This window comes from Heterocephalus glaber, unplaced genomic scaffold (genome assembly GCF_053883595.1).
Source record: "Heterocephalus glaber isolate CG9 unplaced genomic scaffold, H.glaber_assembly_v1.0 deba00001461, whole genome shotgun sequence".
In the NCBI taxonomy this organism is placed as follows: Eukaryota; Metazoa; Chordata; class Mammalia; order Rodentia; family Bathyergidae; genus Heterocephalus; species Heterocephalus glaber.
The window spans coordinates 43,887,253-43,907,570 of record NW_028258308.1 but is presented as its reverse complement, the minus strand read 5'-3'; the positions used below and the strand labels follow the sequence as shown (position 1 = coordinate 43,907,570).

Sequence of the window (20,318 nt, the reverse complement as noted above, 5' to 3'; positions counted from 1 at the left end):
GGCTGTGGCCTAGAAAGACTGAATGACGTTGGCCCATGATTGCCCATTCTGGACCTTGATTTCGTGGCTTAGGAAGAAATCAGGGTTCAGAGATCTCAATATCCCTTTCAACTCCACCATTCTCTGGTCACACAGAATATTTAGAATCCCTCCAAACTGAGCTCTGGACAATGGCCAAAGAGCAGGGACAAGCCAACCTGGGCACTAGTGGTGGACATTTGGTATTTCCTGCCAGGCTTGCCAGCTCCCCACTTGAGGCCTTCAGGACCGACCAGTGCCGTCATGGTGACTGGGCTGCCTGGGCAGGCCCTGAGCCTAGCAGCCAGCTCCAGGGCCACCCTGGTGGCTGCCCCTGCTGGAGTCAACCTCTGCAGTGAACAGATGACAACAGCTGCCACCAATTCCCACGACATCCCCGGGGTGGCCCTCAGTGCCTCTATCCTCTGAACCTTCTCGAGAAGGGTTGCCTTGATGCCATGTGCTAGCCAGCAAAGATGGCAGTGCTCTGGAGAGGAGCAGGGGTTCCTCTGGGCGAGCTGCCCCAGGGAAGTTTCAGTGGCAAAGCTGTAGGCAATGGGAACAGCAGGTATCCTCAGGGCCTCTGCAGAACCTGTCACTTGACAAATTGCTTGTGCCTGAATTTGTGTTTTGCAAATTGAGTTGAGAGAAATGGGCTGTGTCTGTTGATGGCCTTCCACCTCCCCCACCCTCCTATTGAAACAGACAGTTGTCTGCCTTCAAGTTTGCTCTCTGCCTTTGTTATCAAAACTGGCTGTGACCTATCTCAGATCTGACAGATTCATTCACACTGGGGTGTGAAGAATATACCTGGCTTTGGGCCCTATAGTGAGTGGTGTACAGACTCCACAAGAGGAAGAAATCTAATGGCAATTTTCAGGCATTTCAGCGAGGACACCAGCCACTGACTTGCGTGCACACACAGATGTACATGTGCACATGCACAGTGCGCACACGCACGTACATGTGCTGGTAGGACTAGCTGTGCTGGTGGGCAGCGATTTGGCAGTTGTACTCATTGGCTCCTCAAGGTGCAGGTTCTGCCTGATCTGAACAGAATGCAGGTAGTTTCTCTGCAGCCACCAGCTCTCTTTTCTGCACCTGTTTAACCCACCCTGCCAAGGCTCTTAGGTAGAGTTCTGCACACTTCAGTCCACCATCACGACTTAGGGGACTTTCCTTTGCTGGTTATGGCAAAACAATGAGGCTGAGCTATTGACAGGAAAATAATACTTGGCCACTTCCAGGATGGAAATTTGTTTTATGTAACATGAATTTTCTGAAAATGATTCCTGGAGCCAGGGAGATGTAGGAATTTCAGGAACCGGGTGGGATGTGGAGATGCTTGGGACAGGTGAGTCACACCACACGTTAGCAGCCACTCCCTATTGTGTTGGGGGGTCATTTTTATTAGGCACAGCTTGAAGTGGCTCTGTGCTATTCCCTGGAAAGGAAGGCACTGTAACCAAACTGATCACAACAGGAAATGGGAAGGAGGAGAGGGAGGAAAGGGGAATTGGCAGGGAAACAGGAGGCGAGGGACAAAACAAAAAGCTGGGGATGGAGATGGCTCACTGACTGTGGTCCTGTTCTGTGCAGAACCAATCTCGCCTGTCAGAGCCAAACATTCTTTCCACTGTGTCATCAGAATTATCTGCGGTCTGAGTCATGTCAGTGCTTCCATGTCAGCTTTTGCTGGCAGGTTTTGACACCTTGTAGCATGAGGGTCAGAAGCCGGAGGGTGATCATACACTCTGAGTGGGTGCTTTCGGGGGCACAGTGCAGTCCCTCCAGGAGTGACTGGAACTTTTTTGCTTAGGGAGGTGTCTGCTCTTTTCGGTAGATGGCTAGGCATGAAAACTGGGTTTTGTTTTCTTTTGTTTTTCCTACAGCATAACTATAGGGAGGCTTCTTTGGTTACATTTGAAATGACAGGCTTGCAAAAGGGAAATTGTAATGCTGATTTTTCTATGGAGGAAGTCATATAGCTGGCTGGGTGGTAGTACTTTGTCTCATATGGCCTCATTTCAAAGTTTGTCACCTTAGTAAATGTATGTTGAGTTCTGTAGATGTTGAAGATCCAGTGGTATCATCTCTTTGCTTTTCCTGGTCACTGCTGTGAAATTTTACAAGGGCACTGAAGCTTTACCACCGGTTTGAGTTACATGAGGTGCTTATGTTAGTGCCCTTTCCATCACTGTGACAAAATACCTGAGAAAATAAACTCAGTAGAGAAAAGGTTTATTGTGGCTCATGGTTTCAGAGGTTTCAGTCTCTGGTCACTGGGCTCTGTTGCTTTGGGCCTGTGGTGACATGGTACATCACAGCAGGAGCGTGTGGCAGAGGGAGCTGTTCAACTCTTGGAAGCTGGGAAAAAGAGAGGGGAGATTGGGGGAAAACCCCCTGCACCCCAGTATCCCTGTCAAGGACCTCCAGGAACCTAATTTCCTCCAAGTAGGCCCCACCTCTTAAAGGCTGTACCACCGTGGGTCTTTGGGGGGCCACTTCCAAACCACAGCCATTCCTGAGGACTGTCCGAGGTCTGAGCTGTGAGCTTCCCAGTTGGTTTTGAGAGAGCTTCCCCACCTTAACTGATATCCAGGACACGTGGTCTTGTGACCATCCTTTCTGTGTCTCTGCTGTCCTGGTCCCCATGCGCCCACCTGCATAGCAGGTGCTCAGGGAGGCTGGAGCACTGTACCCTGTGAGGGAATAGATGCACAGCACCCCTGTAAACGACGTCAGAGCACTCCAGCTCCCTCCTCCTCCTAGGCCCTCGGAAAGGCAGGGTGTATAGCCCACTAAGCCATACTTCCTGCCTATGTCTTTGCAGAATGGCCTGAACGGCTTACATCTGGCCTCCAAGGAAGGCCATGTGAAGATGGTGGTTGAACTTTTGCACAAAGAGATCATTCTAGAAACAACAACCAAGGTATGTCTCATGGTAAATGGGGGCGCTTTGCATTGAGAATTTCGGGCTGTGTTATCCCTCTCTCATATTATCCCAGACACTGGCCGAGAAGCCAGTCCTTTGTGAGAGAAACCCAGACATGGATCTGAGTTTGTCTTGTCCTTTCAGTTGTCTCCCAGTTCAGCAAGTCCATAACACCACCTGAAACACAGGATCCTCTTTCCAGAAAGATTCAGTGGCCCTTTACTTTGCTCATCAGCAGATTACAAATCTGAGTCTCTGACTTTTTCCTGGTGGTTCCATGGGCTGTTGACTCATACAGGCACCTGGAGTCCTAGAAGCTTCTCAGTGAGAAGCCTCAGGTTCACATCTCAGCTGAGGCACTTCCCTGCTCTGTGACCTTTGGCCTTGCCTCAGTTTCTTCGTGTAACATGGGGAGTATAATACTCAATCACAGTGCAGTGGTGTACATAAAGTGTATATAAACATATAGGAAGAAATCAGTAAATATTGGTGACTTGTTATTGAGGGCTGTAGAACAGAGTCTAGGTTAAGTTTTATTTCTTAAACTTGTTAAACAGTTACAGGCAGGATTTAAAAAGCAAAAGTAATCATGAAACAAAAAAAATCACCTCCATTTACTAACGTAAGTACTGTCTCCTTGACTTCCCCTTTTGCTTTTGCCTCCTGCTTCTCATGTTTGTTACTTGAGTTTTCTCCCAGCCTCTTATTTCCCACCTGTTATTTGGTAAGTGGGGTCTCACACCCAGCCTCAATTTTAGCTCCTTGCAGCATGCATTTTGCCGCCTCTCAAGCAGAGAACACAGAAGAACAATATGTAGAGAACAGATACAATTTATGGGTATGAAGTGAACTACCAAAATATTATGAAGGTCGAATCATCTCACAAAGTAAAATTTTGTAATTTTCATGTCATTTCCCAAATGTGAAAAGATCTCACTTGCACTCATTGGTAAAATAAACCAAACTGATCCTTCTGGCATTAGATTGGGGCATTTTGTGCTCGCTTCAGCAGCACATATACTAGATTGGGGCATTTTTTTTCTAACCCTGTTGCCACCCTGTCCTTCTCTGAATGAAGGGATGCAATTGTTATTTTTTTTGATGCCCTCTTGTACCTGGCTGCAAGCAGTGTACCATCTGACAGGCTGTGCGTGGGCTGGGTGGCCGCTCTTCCCTGGCATTTCCCCAGGAACTGTGAAAACATTATGCTTCAGCATTTTTACTCTTTCCAAATTCCCCTCTTTGATTGTTATTTTGCAAAGAACACTTGGTGTGTCTTTTTATTTATGGAAATTTTAGAAGCCAGTGTGGTTTTGGAATGCCATACAGAGGAAAGCGGGGGGGGGAAATGAAACTCAAACCATTGGCTAAGGAAGACACCTAACAGGTTGAGGAATTGCAATGGATTTCCCAAGCCTGGGAAAGATTAAAAATATAAGAAAGCAAGAAGCCAAAACTAATCTAGGTTCCTAAGTGGTGCTTAAAAGTGTAAAAGCATGAGGCAAACACTCCGGCTCCCCTTCTTCTCATCCTCCTTCTGTCAGCCCCTGAGAGGCTGACAAGCAGAGTGAGCTTTCCCCTCCTTCATGCCAGTGCCCCAGCTTTGCTCCCCTCTGCTCACCTCCACTGGGCACCGATTCAGCCCTCTCCCTTCTATGGCTCTATGAGTCCCTGAAAATGGAAACGTTTGACTATTTGTGGATCAAAATGGAGCTCAGTGATTTCTCCTGCTCCTTGGAGGCCCAATTCTTCCATGCTGAGGGAGGGGCAGGGAACACAGAGGGTCACAGCCTCTTGGCTCCCTGACCCAGGGCCAAGGCCTTCTTGAGCTTTGCAGAGCGTGTGTGTGTGTGTGTGTGTGTGTGTGTGTGTGTGTGTGTGTTGGGTGGTATGTGTGCACACATGGGGCCATAGGCCCATTTCCCAAGGTCTTCCCTCTGTCTCACTTCTCACCAGCGCTGCCTTCTTCCCTGATGGCACAGGCCAAGATTTGCAGCCTGGGTGGCACAGGGACCACCTGCCAAAACAGAGAGGGCCTTCCCTCCCTGTGGGTGGAGGACAGGAGAGTGGGTAGACTTCAGGCAGGGGATTCGAGGGAAAGAAGCCTTTGACATATTTGCCTTCAGGGCAGCAACCCAAGTCTCAGTTACCCCTGTGCCTGGTCTTCTGCCCCATACCCACCCACACAGTACGCACGGACCTGGGCTCCATATCCACAGAGATGGGTGGGCTCCATGCACAGCTCAGAGCCCTGGCTTCTAGAGAGGCTTCTGGTGCCCACAGGCCTGCTCTACTCAGTACTGTGAATGAACCAGACCCAGGTGCCAAATGTTCTCTGATAGGTTCTTTAGACTTCCATGAAAAATTATTAGCTAGCATCTATCATTTACTTCTGATGTTTATTCTCTGATGAATATTTGACAAAGAACCTTTGTACTTATCAAATAGGACTTAAGGAGAAATAAAAAAGAGGTTTAGGAGGCAACAAACAGGAAACTTCTGCCCAACACAGGCTTTGGTACCTAAATAAACCAAAGTTTAAGAAAAAAAGACCCGAGCTCCTGCCAGCCCCCTAGCGCCCTGCACCCGTGGACACACCGGCACCATTGGTCATGAGGTGGCCAAGGAGCTTGGCCCATGCCACTCAATTCCCCCTTGGTAAGAAGCTGTGTATGCAGGTGACAGGTGGCCACAGTCCAGAACTGAGTTAAGTCCCCACTTGTCACCTCTGGAGATGATCAGTACATGCTCATGGAGGTCAGTTTAAAAACCACATACACTTGCCTTCTATATCCTGGAAGAACTGGTTCCAAGACACCCACAGGTACCAAGATCTAGGACATTCAGATCCCTTCTATCAAACGGCACAGTATTTGCTCATAACTTCCACACATCTTCCAATAGACTCTAAGTCATCTCTAGATGACTTCAGATGTCTAATACTATGTAAATGCTTTGTAAATAGTTGTTATATGGTTTTGTTTAGGGAATAATGACAAAAGACAGAGTCTGTATGTGTTCAGTACAGGTGCAGTACTTTTCTAGTATTTTCCTTCCAAGGTTGATTGAATCCTAGGATGCAGGACCCGAGGCCTTGAGGGGTCGACTGAACGATCAAAGATGAGGTCACCTGAAATTGCGGCTCCTTAAACAGCACAGAAACAGATGGGTCTGGCTGTGGTCCCAGATTCTCCACCTGCCCTGTTTGAAGGAAGTGCTGAGTAGAGCCTGAGCCCAGAATGTCCCTGAATAGGGAAGCCAGTACAGGTGGTGCAGAGCCTCTGTTTGGGCCATGGTGCTGGCTTTCTTGCCTCAGCTTCCCGAGAAGCTGGGAACACAAGCAAGCACTGCTTTGCTTGGCTTGTTAATGTTCTTATTTTTCAAAAAGTTTAAAACAATCATGTGCTTCACTTTTCTCCCAGGCTTTATTATTATCTCTGTTTCTCTCCTCTCCAATTTGGTGAAAGCTTGTTCATCCGGTTTTACTTATTAATATTTTGAATCTTCTTTCTTTCTTTCTTTTTTTTGGTACCGGGAATCGAACTCAGGACCCTGTGCTTGTGAGGCAGGCAACGGAACCACTGAGCTGAATCCCTGGCCCTGAATCTTCTTTCTTTATATTTCCTTTGCTGTCAAAGCTCCCCTATTTGTTTTTGTATTTTCCTTCTCTTCCTTAGACATCATAGAGTGTTTCTCATCCTTTCTTTTTCCCTTCAATACTTTGCTCTCCTGCTCATGCTCTGTGGTCTTTGTCCCCTCTGGCCCAGCATTTGCCCTTAGGAGAACAGGGTTGCTGGTCCAGGATGTCCTGCCCTTCCCTGGTTCCTGCCCACCAATGGCTTTGCACTGTGCTAAGTGGAGCTGCAGGTCCAAGACGGCGGCCTGCCGGCCAACCTCACAAATGTGCTTTGTGACAGGGGAATGGATTGGGAAGTCAAGTGTGCGTGTGTTCTTGTGATCAGCGCTATTGATCCCAGATTACATAGAAATTTTTCTCCCCACACTTTCAATACTATTATGAGATGTGGGATGGGCCAGGAGCAAGTATGTGCATTTTCCACCTCCTGCAACTATAAGCAAAGGCCCCGGGGACCCCAGCCTTGCTTCTGATCCTGTGCCCAGTCAGGGAACTTCCTCAGTCCCTCCCTCTGTGTTTCAGAAAGGGAATACCGCTCTGCACATCGCTGCCCTCGCTGGCCAGAACGAGGTGGTCCGGGAGCTGGTCAACTATGGCGCCAATGTCAATGCTCAGTCCCAGGTGATGCACTGCGTGCTGCTATTTCCTCCCACACAGTGGGAATGAGTCTGCTGTGCATGCATGTGTGCACACACACACTGTAGCAGAGTCTAGGGTTATTAGCGCCATGTTATCCACCCTTTACCCTTTTTTCATGGTTTTTCTACACATTGGGATTGGGTTGTTGTGGACCCCATGTCTGTTCAATAAATCAGGCATATAATATTTTTAGTTATGGCTCATGTGAGGAGATAAATTTTATGTATGCTGGGAGGGAGTTAATGAAGAAGGGAGCAAAAGCTGAAGGGAACAAATGAGCCTAAGACTGACCAATGGTAAAGAATGAAACAGACTTCCACAGGGAAGTGTCCCCACCCTGTGGCCTTTCGTAATAATTCCACCAGCCCAGTTCAGAGTGACAACATGGTTTCACAGGTGGGACTGAACAGAGGTGAAGGGGGAGCTGTCCTGTCCTAAGGGGGTGGCTCATTTCACATCCCTGATGTGAATGGCTTTTCTTTGGGTTTACAGAAAGGCTTCACACCTCTGTACATGGCAGCACAAGAGAATCATCTGGAAGTGGTGAAGTTCTTACTGGAAAATGGAGCTAATCAGAATGTGGCCACAGAAGTAAGTACCTTGGAAGATGTCCTGGGTATGTGACACACATGTACATTGCCACACATGTCGTAAGGATGTCATGGGTCACTGAGTGCTCCAGAAGTACAGGTCACTGGTCCTGGGTGCCCTTGGGCACTTCAAGAAGATGAGAGACCAAGTCATGGGTCTCAGAAGGCCCATCACATAGCAAAGAAGTGACGCTGGACTCAAGGACGTCATTCCTACCATAGCCAGCACAGAAGGCTGGCAGGTGGGGTGCTGGGTATGTCAGGCTGACAAGGCTGCCTTGGGCCTTCTGAGAAGGGGTCTTGTCGAAAACCCCTGGCACACCCGAGAGCAAGTTTTCTTATCTCTGATCCTGAGCCTTGTCCTGGGAATGGTAGGTCTGGGCTGGATGGAGCTGAGGTTTCTCTTGGCCCAGAACACTGCATAGCTCAGTGACTGTATGACCCCACTTCATGGGGCCCCAGAGCATTCACAGGAATATGCAAACGAGGGAATTAATATTAGTAACTCACAGCCCAGTGCCCTGGGCCTGAATTGGTTTCTAGCATGTAGTAGATATTCAGGAATACATCTGCCATCTTCAAAGATCAGTACTGGTACCAGAAGATGGGATGAGAGGGAGCTTAGGCAAAAAAACAAGGTGCAATAAAAAGTCTCTCATAAACTGGCTATGGTGGCTCATAAACATTCTCAGCACTCTGAGAGGCAGAGGCAGGAAGACTGCAAATTTAAGCCTAGCCTGGGCAACTTAGTGAGTGACTTAACAAGATTCTGATGCAAAATAAAAATAAATAAATAAAAAGGGGCTAGGAATATAACTTAGTGTAAAGGCCCTGGGTTCAATCCCCAATACCTTTAAAAAAGAGACTCTCATAGCACACATTCAGGCTGGAACCAAATGTAAGGAAAATTAAGTGCTAAAGAAAAATCACTGCAGACCCTGTGAGAAGATGGAACGAGCAAATGGGACCCAGAAAGGCCTTAGGAAGGAGGTAGTGTGTAAGCTGGGCCTGCAGGTAGGAGAGGGATTTGCATACAGAGCAGCATGCTGGAGGAGGCATTGCAGGCTCAGACCCTTGGAGCAGGAATCCATGGTGGAAGTCTGTGTCCTGTCTGCAGGCCAAGCAAATTGGTCTTTCCCCTCCTCTGCAGGATGGCTTCACTCCACTGGCTGTGGCTCTGCAGCAGGGCCATGAGAATGTGGTGGCCCACCTCATCAACTATGGGACAAAAGGCAAGGTGCGCCTCCCAGCCCTGCACATCGCAGCCCGCAATGATGACACTCGGACGGCTGCTGTGCTGCTGCAGAACGACCCCAACCCAGATGTGCTTTCTAAGGTAAGGCCACCAGGCCAAGCCCCTGGGGAGTTGCCGGCCAGACTCAGGAAGCCCTGCAATGGGGAAGAGGCCCTGTGCTTCCCTGCTTTCTCCTGGCCAGCTGTGCACATCCAGGGTCCCTGTGAGCACCCAGACAAGTGTTTGCAGGATGGATTCCAGCATCCTATGAGGCAGGAGGTCTCCAGGAGCCTCAGGAGGTGGCGATCTGAACTTTCATCTCTTCTGCCCCCTGCCTCTTCCCTTGGCAGGGAGGGAGTACCCCTACCATGCAGAGGCTGGAATGTGGGGAAGGGGTCCCCAGGAGGCCTGGCCAGTTACTTGTCTATGTGGTCTGATCTTACCAGGCACTGCTGACCCAATGCCGTACCTGTAGGAAGTGCTCCTCTGTGGGAGTGGATTTGCAGTTTGTCACGTAGCCCCCTCCTCACCCCTGAGCTTGGTCTGGGCCATGGCCGACTGGGCATGGAGGTGGTGTGAGGAGACAGACTGGATCGGGGCAGTCAGAGTCTGCTTTGGACAGGCAGCTGAGTCATCTTAGGATTGTGAGCTCCGCACACCTTCATTTATGAACGAGATTTCCTCATGAGTAGCCATCCAGAGGAGTAGGCTAGAACTTGGGGTAACCTCGTGAGCTGAAGCATGGTCACAATCGCTTTGGAACACAACTTGCCACAAGTGTCTCTTGGCCCTATCAAAATCTGCTGTATGTCTCAGTTCCTCCGGGACCCCTGGGCTGCCCTGGGGGAAGGTGCTGGTAGTCACAGGTGATGAATTTCCTCTCTCTGTTGTGCCCAGACGGGGTTCACCCCACTCCACATCGCCGCCCACTACGAGAACCTCAGTGTGGCCCAGCTCCTCCTCAACAGGGGTGCCAGCGTCAACTTTACACCGAAGGTACCATCACTGGTTCTTGCGCCTGTCTGGAACCAGGGTGCCCCACTTCTTGCTTGGGCACCATGGAGCCATGCATGCTGCTGACAAGCCTAGGAGGAAGCAGCCCTGGTGTATGTGAAGGCCTATTCTTGCCATGTCCCTAGTCATCCTCAGGGCTTGAGAAAACACAAGAGGACATTTGGCAGTTCTAGAGATGGGAAGTGTGGAGCCAGTTCTTAGATAACCATCTGTCAGCTTCCCTCCAGGGATGGGGATGGGGCTGGGCTGCCTTGGGAGATCAACTACCACAGCCCCAGGCCTCACAGGGTCTGTGCTCCCTCCTGGGGAGAGTCAACCTGCCCAAAGGTTAGAGTGGCTGTGGGTTGGGTGGGGGCCAGCATGGGGCGCATATCGTGCATGGAGAGGACACGGAGCTCTGACCAGCCTGCTCCTCCCCTCCAGAACGGCATCACCCCACTGCACATCGCCTCCCGCAGGGGAAACGTGATCATGGTGCGGCTCCTGCTGGACCGGGGGGCACAGATCGAAACGAGGACCAAGGTGGGTCCCAGCACAAGCCTTTCCCAATGTCAAGGTCGGGTCTTAGGGACTCAGGGGGAGCCTGCGGTGGTGGGCTTGGGGACGAAGCTGGGCTGACTGGGAAGCATCAGCACGTCCGCAGCCAGCTGCTCCCTTGTGGCTTCTGATGGATGCCTTCCCGGCTTTCTGTTTTTCACTGTCTTTTAAAGGATGAACTGACACCTCTCCACTGTGCAGCTCGAAATGGTCATGTGCGCATCTCAGAGATCCTGCTTGACCACGGGGCACCCATCCAGGCCAAAACCAAGGTCCGTGCCTCCTTCCTGGGAGAGGTATCTCTAAGGCGGGGCTCCAGGTCACATGCACTGGGAGGGATTCCCATGTCTGGAAAATAGAGATGCTTCCACAGCCAAAGGCAACCATTCATGTGACATTTATTGCCATGTTTGTCACATAAGAGGCTCTAATTATGATCTAGATCAAAGCTGGCAAGATTTTATCTAAAGATATTAAGTATTTTTAGGCTTTGCAGGCTGCTCTCTCTGTTGCAATGATTAAATTTTGCCAACAGAGCAGAAGTGCAGTCCTGAACAATGTCTGAACAATGTGCAAACTAGTGACCATGTGCCAATAAAACTTTATTCACAAACCAAGGGCCAAATTTGGCCCCCTGACTAAAGTTCGCCTACTTCTCTAAATCAGTCTCTATCTCTTTCATTCTAGCTCCAGGAAAGACAGGAGCTAAGAACCCTAGATATTTGCAGAGCCTGGGCTAGATGGAAGTGAAACTAGAAAGAAAAAAGCCTGGCTGGGCAGCATGGTCGCACATGTCTATAATCCCAGCACTCTGGAAGGCTGAGGCAGGAGAATTGCAAGTTTGAGCCCAGCCTGGGAAGTTTAGCAAATTAGATGCTGTCTTGAAGTAAAAATAAATAAATAAAAAGGGCTGGGGATATAGGTCAGCATGAAGGCCCTGGGTTTGATCCCTAGTACAGCCCAAAAAAGAAGGGAGGGAGTGACGGAAGGGAGAAAAGAGAGAGCCGTAGCATGGCATGGTTGCACACAGCTATAATCCAACACTCTGGGAGGCTGAGGCAGGAGAATCAAAAGTTCAAGCCCAGCCTTGACAATTTAGCAAGACCTTGTCTCAAAAAAAAAAAATTAATTAAAAAAGGGCTGTAGAAAAAAAAAGGACTGTAGATATAGCTCAATGCAAAGGTCCTGGGTTCAATGCCCAGTAACACACACACACACACACACACACACACACACACACACACACACATACACAAACTGTTCTTCTCAGACTCCATTAGGAGCCAAACCAAAGCTTATTCCTAGGTTCTAATATGAAGATTTGCATTTCCATGAAGGGCTAAGGCCGTCACCCCACAGTGCCACCAGTACCTCCTCCAGGTCCTCTGCCTATTCTCTGGGGTGAATTTAAAAACCTATCAAAGTAGAGCAAGGCAGAAACCAGGCCCACTCACAGCTATGGACATATGTGTCAGGGCATAGAACAGCAGAATTTAGACCCAAGGGGTATTTTGTCTCCTTCCTTCCCTCAAGACCACATTGATTAAAGACCACTGTACACGTTACCTGCATTCCCTGGGCACTGAGGGCATTTTAGCAACTTTAGGCACAGTCCCCTATTCTAATTAAGAAGCTGGTGAGTCAGAAGAAAAGACACACACATCTGGAAAGGTGCCGATGCATGGCAGGGAGTGGCTCAGCAAGTGTGAGAATAAGGCCTCCTTCCCCGTGGTGCAGATCAGGAAGCCCCTGCAGGCCTGGGCTGTGCAGGGGAGGCTTCATGGAAGAAGTGGCCTGGCCACATGGCATGGAGGATTTGCCTAGGTGGGAAGGAGACTGTTATAGCCTAAAGCCAGCAGGAAGAGGGAGGTTCACTTAGGATCCAAGTTGGAGAGTAGGAAGTGAGGTTATCACTCTGTGTCACTTCAATATGTCACTTGGAGTCAGATTCAGGCCCCATTGTCCTGAATTTCTGTGTTCCATTCCTAGAAGGCTTTCTGATCACTTGTTTTTCTTTGTCACCCAGAATGGCCTATCCCCAATTCACATGGCGGCTCAGGGAGACCACCTCGACTGTGTCCGGCTTCTATTGCAATACAATGCAGAGATAGACGACATGACCCTGGACCACCTGACCCCCCTCCACGTGGCAGCCCACTGTGGCCATCATAGGGTGGCCAAGGTCCTTTTGGATAAAGGGGCCAAACCAAACTCCAGAGCCCTGGTGAGTTGGTGGCGATTGGAGAAGGTCGTGCAGGGCCCAGGGCAGAGGGAGGAGCCCAGAGCTGCCAGCCCAGGCCAAGGTTGGCACAGGTGCCCCCACAGACAGTGCTAATGGTCAGGGCTGTGTTTGTGCCCTGAAGAGCTGACTCAGGAAGCAGTGCTCACAGTGTGTTTATGGGCTGGAGCAGCAGAACTGATAGCAGTCGTGTCTTAGTCTGCCTCCTACGGCCCATTCCTCTCCCTCATCACCCAAGCAGGAGCTCCCAGGCATTTATGGACCTGGAGGGGCCATATATCCACACAGAGCAGGTGCATGGCCCCATCAAGGTCTTGCCCATTGCCAGAGGAGAGCCGAAGGGCCAGGAAAGCAGAGGGTGGTTCAGGATTCATTCACTCTCCAGAATCCCTGGAACACTGGCCACAGCCCCATACTCAGGTGTCTGAGGTTCTCAACCTCAGGATGGTTGCCATTTGGAGCTGCCGTGTCGTCCTGTGTACCCTCCCTGGCCCCTACCATTGGGCACTGTAGCTTCTCCTAGTTCTGACAATCTGAAGTGTCTCTACACATTGTCACTGTTAGGAGAGGGCACCAACCATCCCCTCTCTCCCCACACCACTTCCTCTTTTTTGAGAACCAGGCCCTGAGGGGATAAAGCACTGAAAAGACAGACAAAAATGAAAACAAAAAGCCCTGCCCTTGCCCCTGTGGAGTTAACATTCCAGAATATCTCACTTCAGGCCAGACATCCATCTCACTCAAACCATCTACAGCTTCAGGGCAGAAGGAACATGATTTGCTTCTGAAAAGTACTCTTTATTGTAAATTTAGCCTTAAGGGAGCTTTACAGAGCTGGCTCTCGGTGCATCCAGAAATGTGATAGAATATTTTTTAAAAGGCTTCTACACAGTGTGTTCAGGAACATGCTCTGTGCACAAAACAACAGCTACCTATTTCTTATGCAATTTACTCTAACAGACATCACAAAATTATCCCGCAGATGTGCATTTATTCATTGGTCTGGGGGCATCAGGGTCTGTTTGCCAGTCCCCAGGTGCCCCTGGGCTACTATGTAACCCTGAAATCTGTCTCCCTTCGTGTGGGGCTGCAGAACGGCTTTACCCCCCTACACATCGCCTGCAAGAAGAACCACATCAGGGTCATGGAGCTGCTGCTCAAGACGGGGGCTTCCATCGAAGCGGTCACCGAGGTAGGGCATGAACCCTGGCTCTGCACTGGCCTCCCTCCCTGAGCCTTGCCCTCTTGGTGAGCTCGTTCTCCTTCATAGATGCCTGTGGCTGCAGGAGTATGTGCACGTGTGTGTGTGCACATGTGTATGTGTACCTGGTTAGCAGAATGAATTGGGACTGAGACAAGGGGCCCTGTGTCAAGTCTCAGAGAGCTTTGGAAGATCCAAAGCAATTTTTTGAGTGGTAGAAGTGGACAGAATTTTCCCTCCAGTGATTTTGTTCCTCTGGCCTTTTTTCTGAAAGCAAACCTGCTAGCTCCTTCCTCTTGGAGAAGCAGCCATGAGCATCTAGCATTAGATGGAAGCTTTAGATGTTGCCGCCCTCCCCTCTGGGAGGCCCCACCTGCTCATTCTGTTCTTGTCTCTTCTAGTCTGGCCTGACCCCTCTCCATGTGGCCTCCTTCATGGGGCACCTGCCCATCGTGAAGAACCTCCTACAGCGGGGGGCATCCCCCAATGCCTCCAATGTGGTAAGCCCTTGGGGACAGTGGAGCTTCTGGTGGGGGAGTTCTGGCAAGGGCTCCCAGAGTCTCCTTTCTGGGGATAGAGGTGAAACTCTCGGATGGCAAAGGCTTCAGACATGTGGCACACATTTCTCTATACCAGCGGCGGCGAACCTATGGCATGCGTGCCACAGAGGGCTGTTTGGATCATTAAAAGCTCTGAAAGGTCTGCCATCGCTGATCTATACCAATGCTTTCCAATTACATTTGTCACACATCTGTGAGTCTTTGGGGCTTTATTTTGGATTATATTTTGGAACTTCCATGTTACATGGAAACATGTTTACATTTCTGAATATTCATTAGCTCTGATATTTACTTTTAAGTATAACTAGAATGCATACATGAGCATATGCATGCATGCACATGCACATACACACACACACAGCAGGCTAAAGAGCTGTGTGCTGGAGCAACTCCACCTCTTGGACAAAAACCCACTGAGCTGTTCCAGCCTGACACTTTGGAGCTCTGCATATATCCTTTGACAAGTCCAGCATGTATTAACAGTTCTGTAATTTTGTTATTTTACAGAAAGTAGAGACCCCACTACACATGGCAGCCAGAGCAGGGCACACAGAAGTGGCTAAATATCTACTCCAGAACAAAGCCAAAGTCAATGCGAAGGCCAAGGTAAGTTCTAGGGGCTGGAGAAAGGGTCCTGTGGCGTAGGGAGTTCAAGCCAGGGAATCCATCTTCATTAGAGGCAGGGCCTCAGGGTTGTGGCTCTATGGTCACTTATTATTCCCACTTAGGTCACAGGAAGCTCTGATTCTGCTTTGTAGGTGCTCTGAGGAGGCCAGATATTTTTTTCTTCAAAGTTGAATTTCGGTAGAATAATGAAAGTCCAAGGAGTGTGGCTGGCTAGAAGTGTTTATTGGGCTAATGATTAGTCTCAGGATAAGGAGGGAAGTATTGAAGACAGAAGGACACCTAGAAAGGATCACAGAGATGGCATAGCAGTTGTAGTTTATTGAGTGTCTGTCCTGTGCCCAGGATCATGTGAAAGACTTTGTGAAGACCACCTGCCTGATCCTGACCCTGACTCTCAGAGGTAGATATCATTATTCCCATTTTCCAGATGGGAAGGCTGAGCCTTTGGGCAATTAAATAGAAATAACAACTCACTTGAGGAGTTGTAGAAAAAAAGATGGACACAGTAGTTTGGGTAACTCAGAGAGGTGATTCAAATTCCAGCTCTTTATCTTCTTGGCTGGTAATCTCCAGAAAGGCACTTAGATCTCTGGCTGGGGCAGGAAAATCACAAGCTCCAACCCAGCCTGAGTAACTTGGGCATTTAGTGAGAACCTGTCTCAAAATAAAAAACAAGGGCTGGGGTTGTAGCTCAGTACAAAGGCCCTCATGTCTTCCTAGTAACCCCACCACCACCCACGCAAAGAGTTGGCTTGGGTAACATTTCCTGTTCTCTGTTGTCATTCCAGGATGACCAGACCCCCCTTCACTGTGCAGCTCGAGTGGGCCACACAAATATGGCGAAGCTCCTGCTGGAAAGTAATGCCAACCCCAACCTGGCCACCACAGCCGGGCACACACCCCTGCACATCGCAGCCCGAGAGGGCCATGTGGACACGGCCCTGGCCCTGCTGGAGAAAGAGGCATCTCAGGCCTGCATGACCAAGGTACAGCCTTCCTCTTCCTGTCCCAAATGACAGCAGGCTGGCTGGGTGCAATGCCGAGTGCCGGTAGTTCACTCATTCAGGACCACCCTAGGGCACACAGTGAGACCCCAGCAGCGGACCCCAGCTGCGACCCTAGGACTGGTCACCCTCTGTGAGCCCACAGTGTTGTCTACTCCCCAAGAAAGGGTGGGGAGCCATGCTCTGCACCTGGGTGGCCTTCGTCCATTTCTCATAGAGCGATTGCCAGCACCTCCCAGGCCAATCACAGACAGGAGTAAGACTCAGCCCTTCCTTCCATGAGCTGACAGTTGGTGACAGTCCCCACAGGTGTCCCTCCTAGACAGCCACAGATGGTGGGGCAGGGGGTGGGATGGGGGTGCACTGTGGGTTCCTGAGGTTTTGGCCTTGGTGGGAACCCTACTGAGGTGCCCTTGGTCTGACTGGCATCCCCATGCTGCTAAAGAGGGGAGCCTCCTGCCCAGGCTTCCCTCGAGGTGGACAATGCCAGCTCTGGGGTCCTGATGGCCTGTGTTTCTCCTCAGAAAGGATTTACCCCTCTACATGTGGCAGCTAAGTACGGGAAGGCACGGGTGGCAGAGCTGCTGCTGGAACGTGATGCGCATCCGAACGCTGCTGGCAAAGTGAGTGTGGGGCCAGAGAAACAGGACAGGTGGGCTGCACTGTTGTGAGCCAGTGCTTCCTCCTGCTGAGTGGGGAGCTGTATAGGGACAGCAGCCTCTGGAAAGAGTCATCTTTCCACCAAAGGCCCTGTCCTGTGGGAAGGATGCTCCCTGAGGTCCCCTAAGGGATGAGAAGATGGCCCTGGATCCTGCTGGATGTATCTTTAGTGACTCCCAGACAAGACTGGCTTTGGACAGATTTTTCTTTTTAAATATTATTTTAGTGATAAGGGTGCTGAGGATGGAACCCAGCTCATGTGCTCTGCCTCTGAGCTATGCCCCAGCCTGGCTTTGGATGGATTTCTAGCCAGATTTCACCCATGTAAAATAAGTGCTATGGATGCCTGTGTCCCCAGAGGGCTCCCTATGGCAAGTACACCTGAGTGAGGGCTTCCTCTCTCCTGCTTCCTCCTCTGCAGAATGGCCTCACACCCCTGCATGTGGCTGTTCACCACAACAACCTGGACATCGTGAAGCTGCTGCTGCCCCGGGGTGGCTCCCCACACAGCCCTGCCTGGGTAAGGCCCTCCTGGGTGTTTGTTCTTACCTCAGACATCGCTCCTTGCTCTCATAAATGTCACCTGCAGCATAAATGCTGCCGTTTAAGGGCCAGGACAGGGATGGGGCGTGGTGACACTTCCCACAACAGCTCCCTCGTGGAGGTGGGATTTGCTACACGCATAAAGCATGTGCTCCAGGTGGCTGTGTACCCACTGAGTCTGGTGAGCTGGCTGTCACAGGTCATTGTGCCTGAGAAGCTCCTGAGCCTTGGTCCAGGAGTCCTACCCCGGGCTGCAGAAGTCCCATTTTGCACCTGCCCTTGGGGGTGACTCTGAGCTGGGGCCATGACCATCCCTGGAGGAGCTTTGAGAGTGCAGGGAACTTGTGGGAACCATGAAGTGAGAAGCCTCTTCTGAATATGTGTGATAGACACAAGGATGGTAGCTTTTGTTTAACAAGACACACCTGACTGTACCTCTCCCATGGTAGACAGGCATCCAGCGTGCTGTCCTCTTGCAGGCCAGACCAGGCCAGGGTCGGGAGGAAGATTAGGATAGAGCCAGAAGGTGGAATAAACAGGCTGCCCTCCTCCCAAGGGACAGCAGCAAGGGCTGTGTGAGGCTGTGTCTGCAGCACTGGACGTTATGAGGCTGGTGGCCCAAGCAGAGGGACAGGGTACAGCAGTCCTGCCCCCAGGAGGCTGCACTACAGAGGCTGGGCTGCAGAGATGGAAGTCAAGGGGTGGGGCCCCCTGTGGGGTTCTGGCTGCTGCCTGCAGCCTTGTGCGGGTGGAGTCCATGCTGCAATTCCATGTGTTTTCCCTGCCTGGCACAGATGCTCATCTTGACCTCACAGCATCGTGCCCCAGGCTCCTGGGGCTCCTCTCCCTGCTGCTGTCGTAGCAGCCCCACATCACTGTGCAGAGGGAACATGTGGCCCTGCTAAGATGTCAGCTTACTCCTGTTTCTAAAAATAAAAAGCCAGACTCCCCTCCTCCTCCTCCTCACTTGCCTACTTATACAAAAGGAATCAGAGCCAGGTCTATGATATTTAAAGAGAGCTAAATGCAAGCATAAACCCTGTACAGATGGGTTTTGTTTCCATGGCAAAAAATAGTTCCCAAAGTAGTCTGGCAATTTTGTAGAATTTCACATGCAAATCCCTGCGCACCCAAACCAAACCCTCCCCTTCCTAGTCTGATGCTAGAGCTGTGCTGATTAGGCAGAGCCCTCTGTTCCTGCATTCCTTCCAGTGATCTCATTTCCTGGGAAAGCAGAGCCTTTGACAGGCACATGTCCCTCCCTGACCTCTGGTCTAGAGGAAGCACTGGTGCGGAGATCCATGTTCAGAGGTTGGTAATTTGTTCCTTGGTTTAGACCCGAGGTGATCTGGTAGCCTTAGCCATCTGCTGGCAGGTTTGCCTTTGCCAGGATACTCCTGACCACACTACAGACTATTTCTCAGACAGTAAGGATCTGTGTTGGGAGGTAGCTCTGTGTCTCAGGCTTGACTCCTTGAACTGTATCTCCTTTTCTTTGCTCTTTTTTGATACAGTATAAAAGTTATTTTGCTTAATTAATTGTATTATAATCAAAATGCCAATGTTGTCATTTGAACGTGACCCCCAAAGAATGTTATTTTCATAATATCATCCAGTTAAGGAGGAGGAATTATGTTACAGAATTCTGCACAGAGAATTTTTTTGTTCAATTTAATTTGGGGAGTGAGGTACAATTCTTAATTTCCCTAGAAAAGCCACTTTACAGACCAACCTTGCTATTGTTTTCCATGGCCTCCAGTGCAGTGTAGCTGGAGTTCTACCATGTTGGTAAACACCCCTCCCTCTCCCTTCCCTTTTCCTGGCCAGGGATCCTGGCAGAGTCAGAAATGCTAGTCACCATAACAAGATAGTGAGCGGGGTGGAGGCGGAGGACTCCGCCCTCAAGGACAGCAGAGGGGCCCTGGCTGAGGGAAGAAGGGCAGCCTTGAGACCTCTCACCTCTAGCCATCTCCCAAGGGGCTGGGCCCTGCACCCTGAGTATTCTGGGCCTCTCTGCTCGAAGTGTGGTCCCTGGGGGGCAGTCTGAGTCCTCTTCAGACCTTCCAAATGGGAATATGCATCTGAGCAAGGTCCCCAATGACTTGCACACACATCGCAGTTCAAGAAGCACTGCTCTGGCTGAAGGACCAGGGGTTGGCTCAGCTGTCGTTTACCCAAGTGGCTTCTGTGCGCACGACATGGAACAGGGAAAAACTCCTGCCTTGCTTTACATGGTTGTGGGGAAGCTCAAAACAGATACCAAAGGGACAGTGGTTCCTAATAGTGAAGACCAGAGGAATCTGTCTCTAGACCAGCTATCTGCATGAGGCAACGAGCTTACTCCAGATGGAAACCCAGGCACCGCTTCCTTCAGAGATAAGGTTTTGCTACCAAAACAAGATTAAGTGAATGAGCTGCACAGTGACAGAGCCACAGCTGATGTCCAGGGCCCACCTCCTCCATCTTGTCTTGGAATTAATACTGTCTTGTGAACACTGCACTGCAAAGACGTGATTCACTTTGTGTTGCTTCAATATCTTAATTTGGGCAGGTGCACTCTTATGCATTATTGAGTTTGATCCACCGAACAATTTTAAGAAATGAAGGCAGATATCATTATCCACTTGTAATGTCTTAAAAGAAATAGGCAAAGAGGTCTAGATGGTGGACTGTCTTGTCCTGTGAGCTCATTTCCTGGGAAAGCAGAGCCTTTGACCGGCATGTGTCCCTCCATGACCTCTCCCTGACCTCCGACCAGTTTGGCCTTGTCCTCATCCCCTACCGAGGTCACTGGTCCCTTCAGCCCTGGTCTAGAGGAAGCACTAGGGCCCCATATCTTATTAGGAGTGGAACCAGGACTGGCTCCTATGTTCTCCTGAG

General features: G+C 50.2%; 1 protein-coding gene across 29 annotated transcripts in view; it reads left to right on the top strand.

Moving 5' to 3' along the window:
* Ank1 (ankyrin 1) overlaps positions 1 to 20,318 on the top strand; it is a 189,694-nt gene that overhangs the window by 121,312 nt on the left and 48,064 nt on the right. For 27 of the 29 annotated variants that reach the window (XR_015453496.1, XR_015453497.1, XR_015453495.1 and 24 more), the window contains 14 exons: positions 2,852 to 2,950; positions 7,113 to 7,211; positions 7,722 to 7,820; positions 8,970 to 9,155; positions 9,951 to 10,049; positions 10,491 to 10,589; positions 10,778 to 10,876; positions 12,631 to 12,828; positions 13,937 to 14,035; positions 14,446 to 14,544; positions 15,112 to 15,210; positions 16,020 to 16,217; positions 16,760 to 16,858; positions 17,317 to 17,415. Coding sequence is in view for 23 of the 29 variants with exons in the window: in XM_004855293.3 (XP_004855350.2) it covers positions 2,852 to 2,950; positions 7,113 to 7,211; positions 7,722 to 7,820; positions 8,970 to 9,155; positions 9,951 to 10,049; positions 10,491 to 10,589; positions 10,778 to 10,876; positions 12,631 to 12,828; positions 13,937 to 14,035; positions 14,446 to 14,544; positions 15,112 to 15,210; positions 16,020 to 16,217; positions 16,760 to 16,858; positions 17,317 to 17,415 (1,671 nt within the window). In the remaining 6 variants the exon portion in view is untranslated. The remainder of the gene's footprint in view (positions 1 to 2,851; positions 2,951 to 7,112; positions 7,212 to 7,721; positions 7,821 to 8,969; positions 9,156 to 9,950; positions 10,050 to 10,490; positions 10,590 to 10,777; positions 10,877 to 12,630; positions 12,829 to 13,936; positions 14,036 to 14,445; positions 14,545 to 15,111; positions 15,211 to 16,019; positions 16,218 to 16,759; positions 16,859 to 17,316; positions 17,416 to 20,318) is intronic. The other 2 variants (XM_087217382.1, XM_087217379.1) reach the window with 1 other exon arrangement.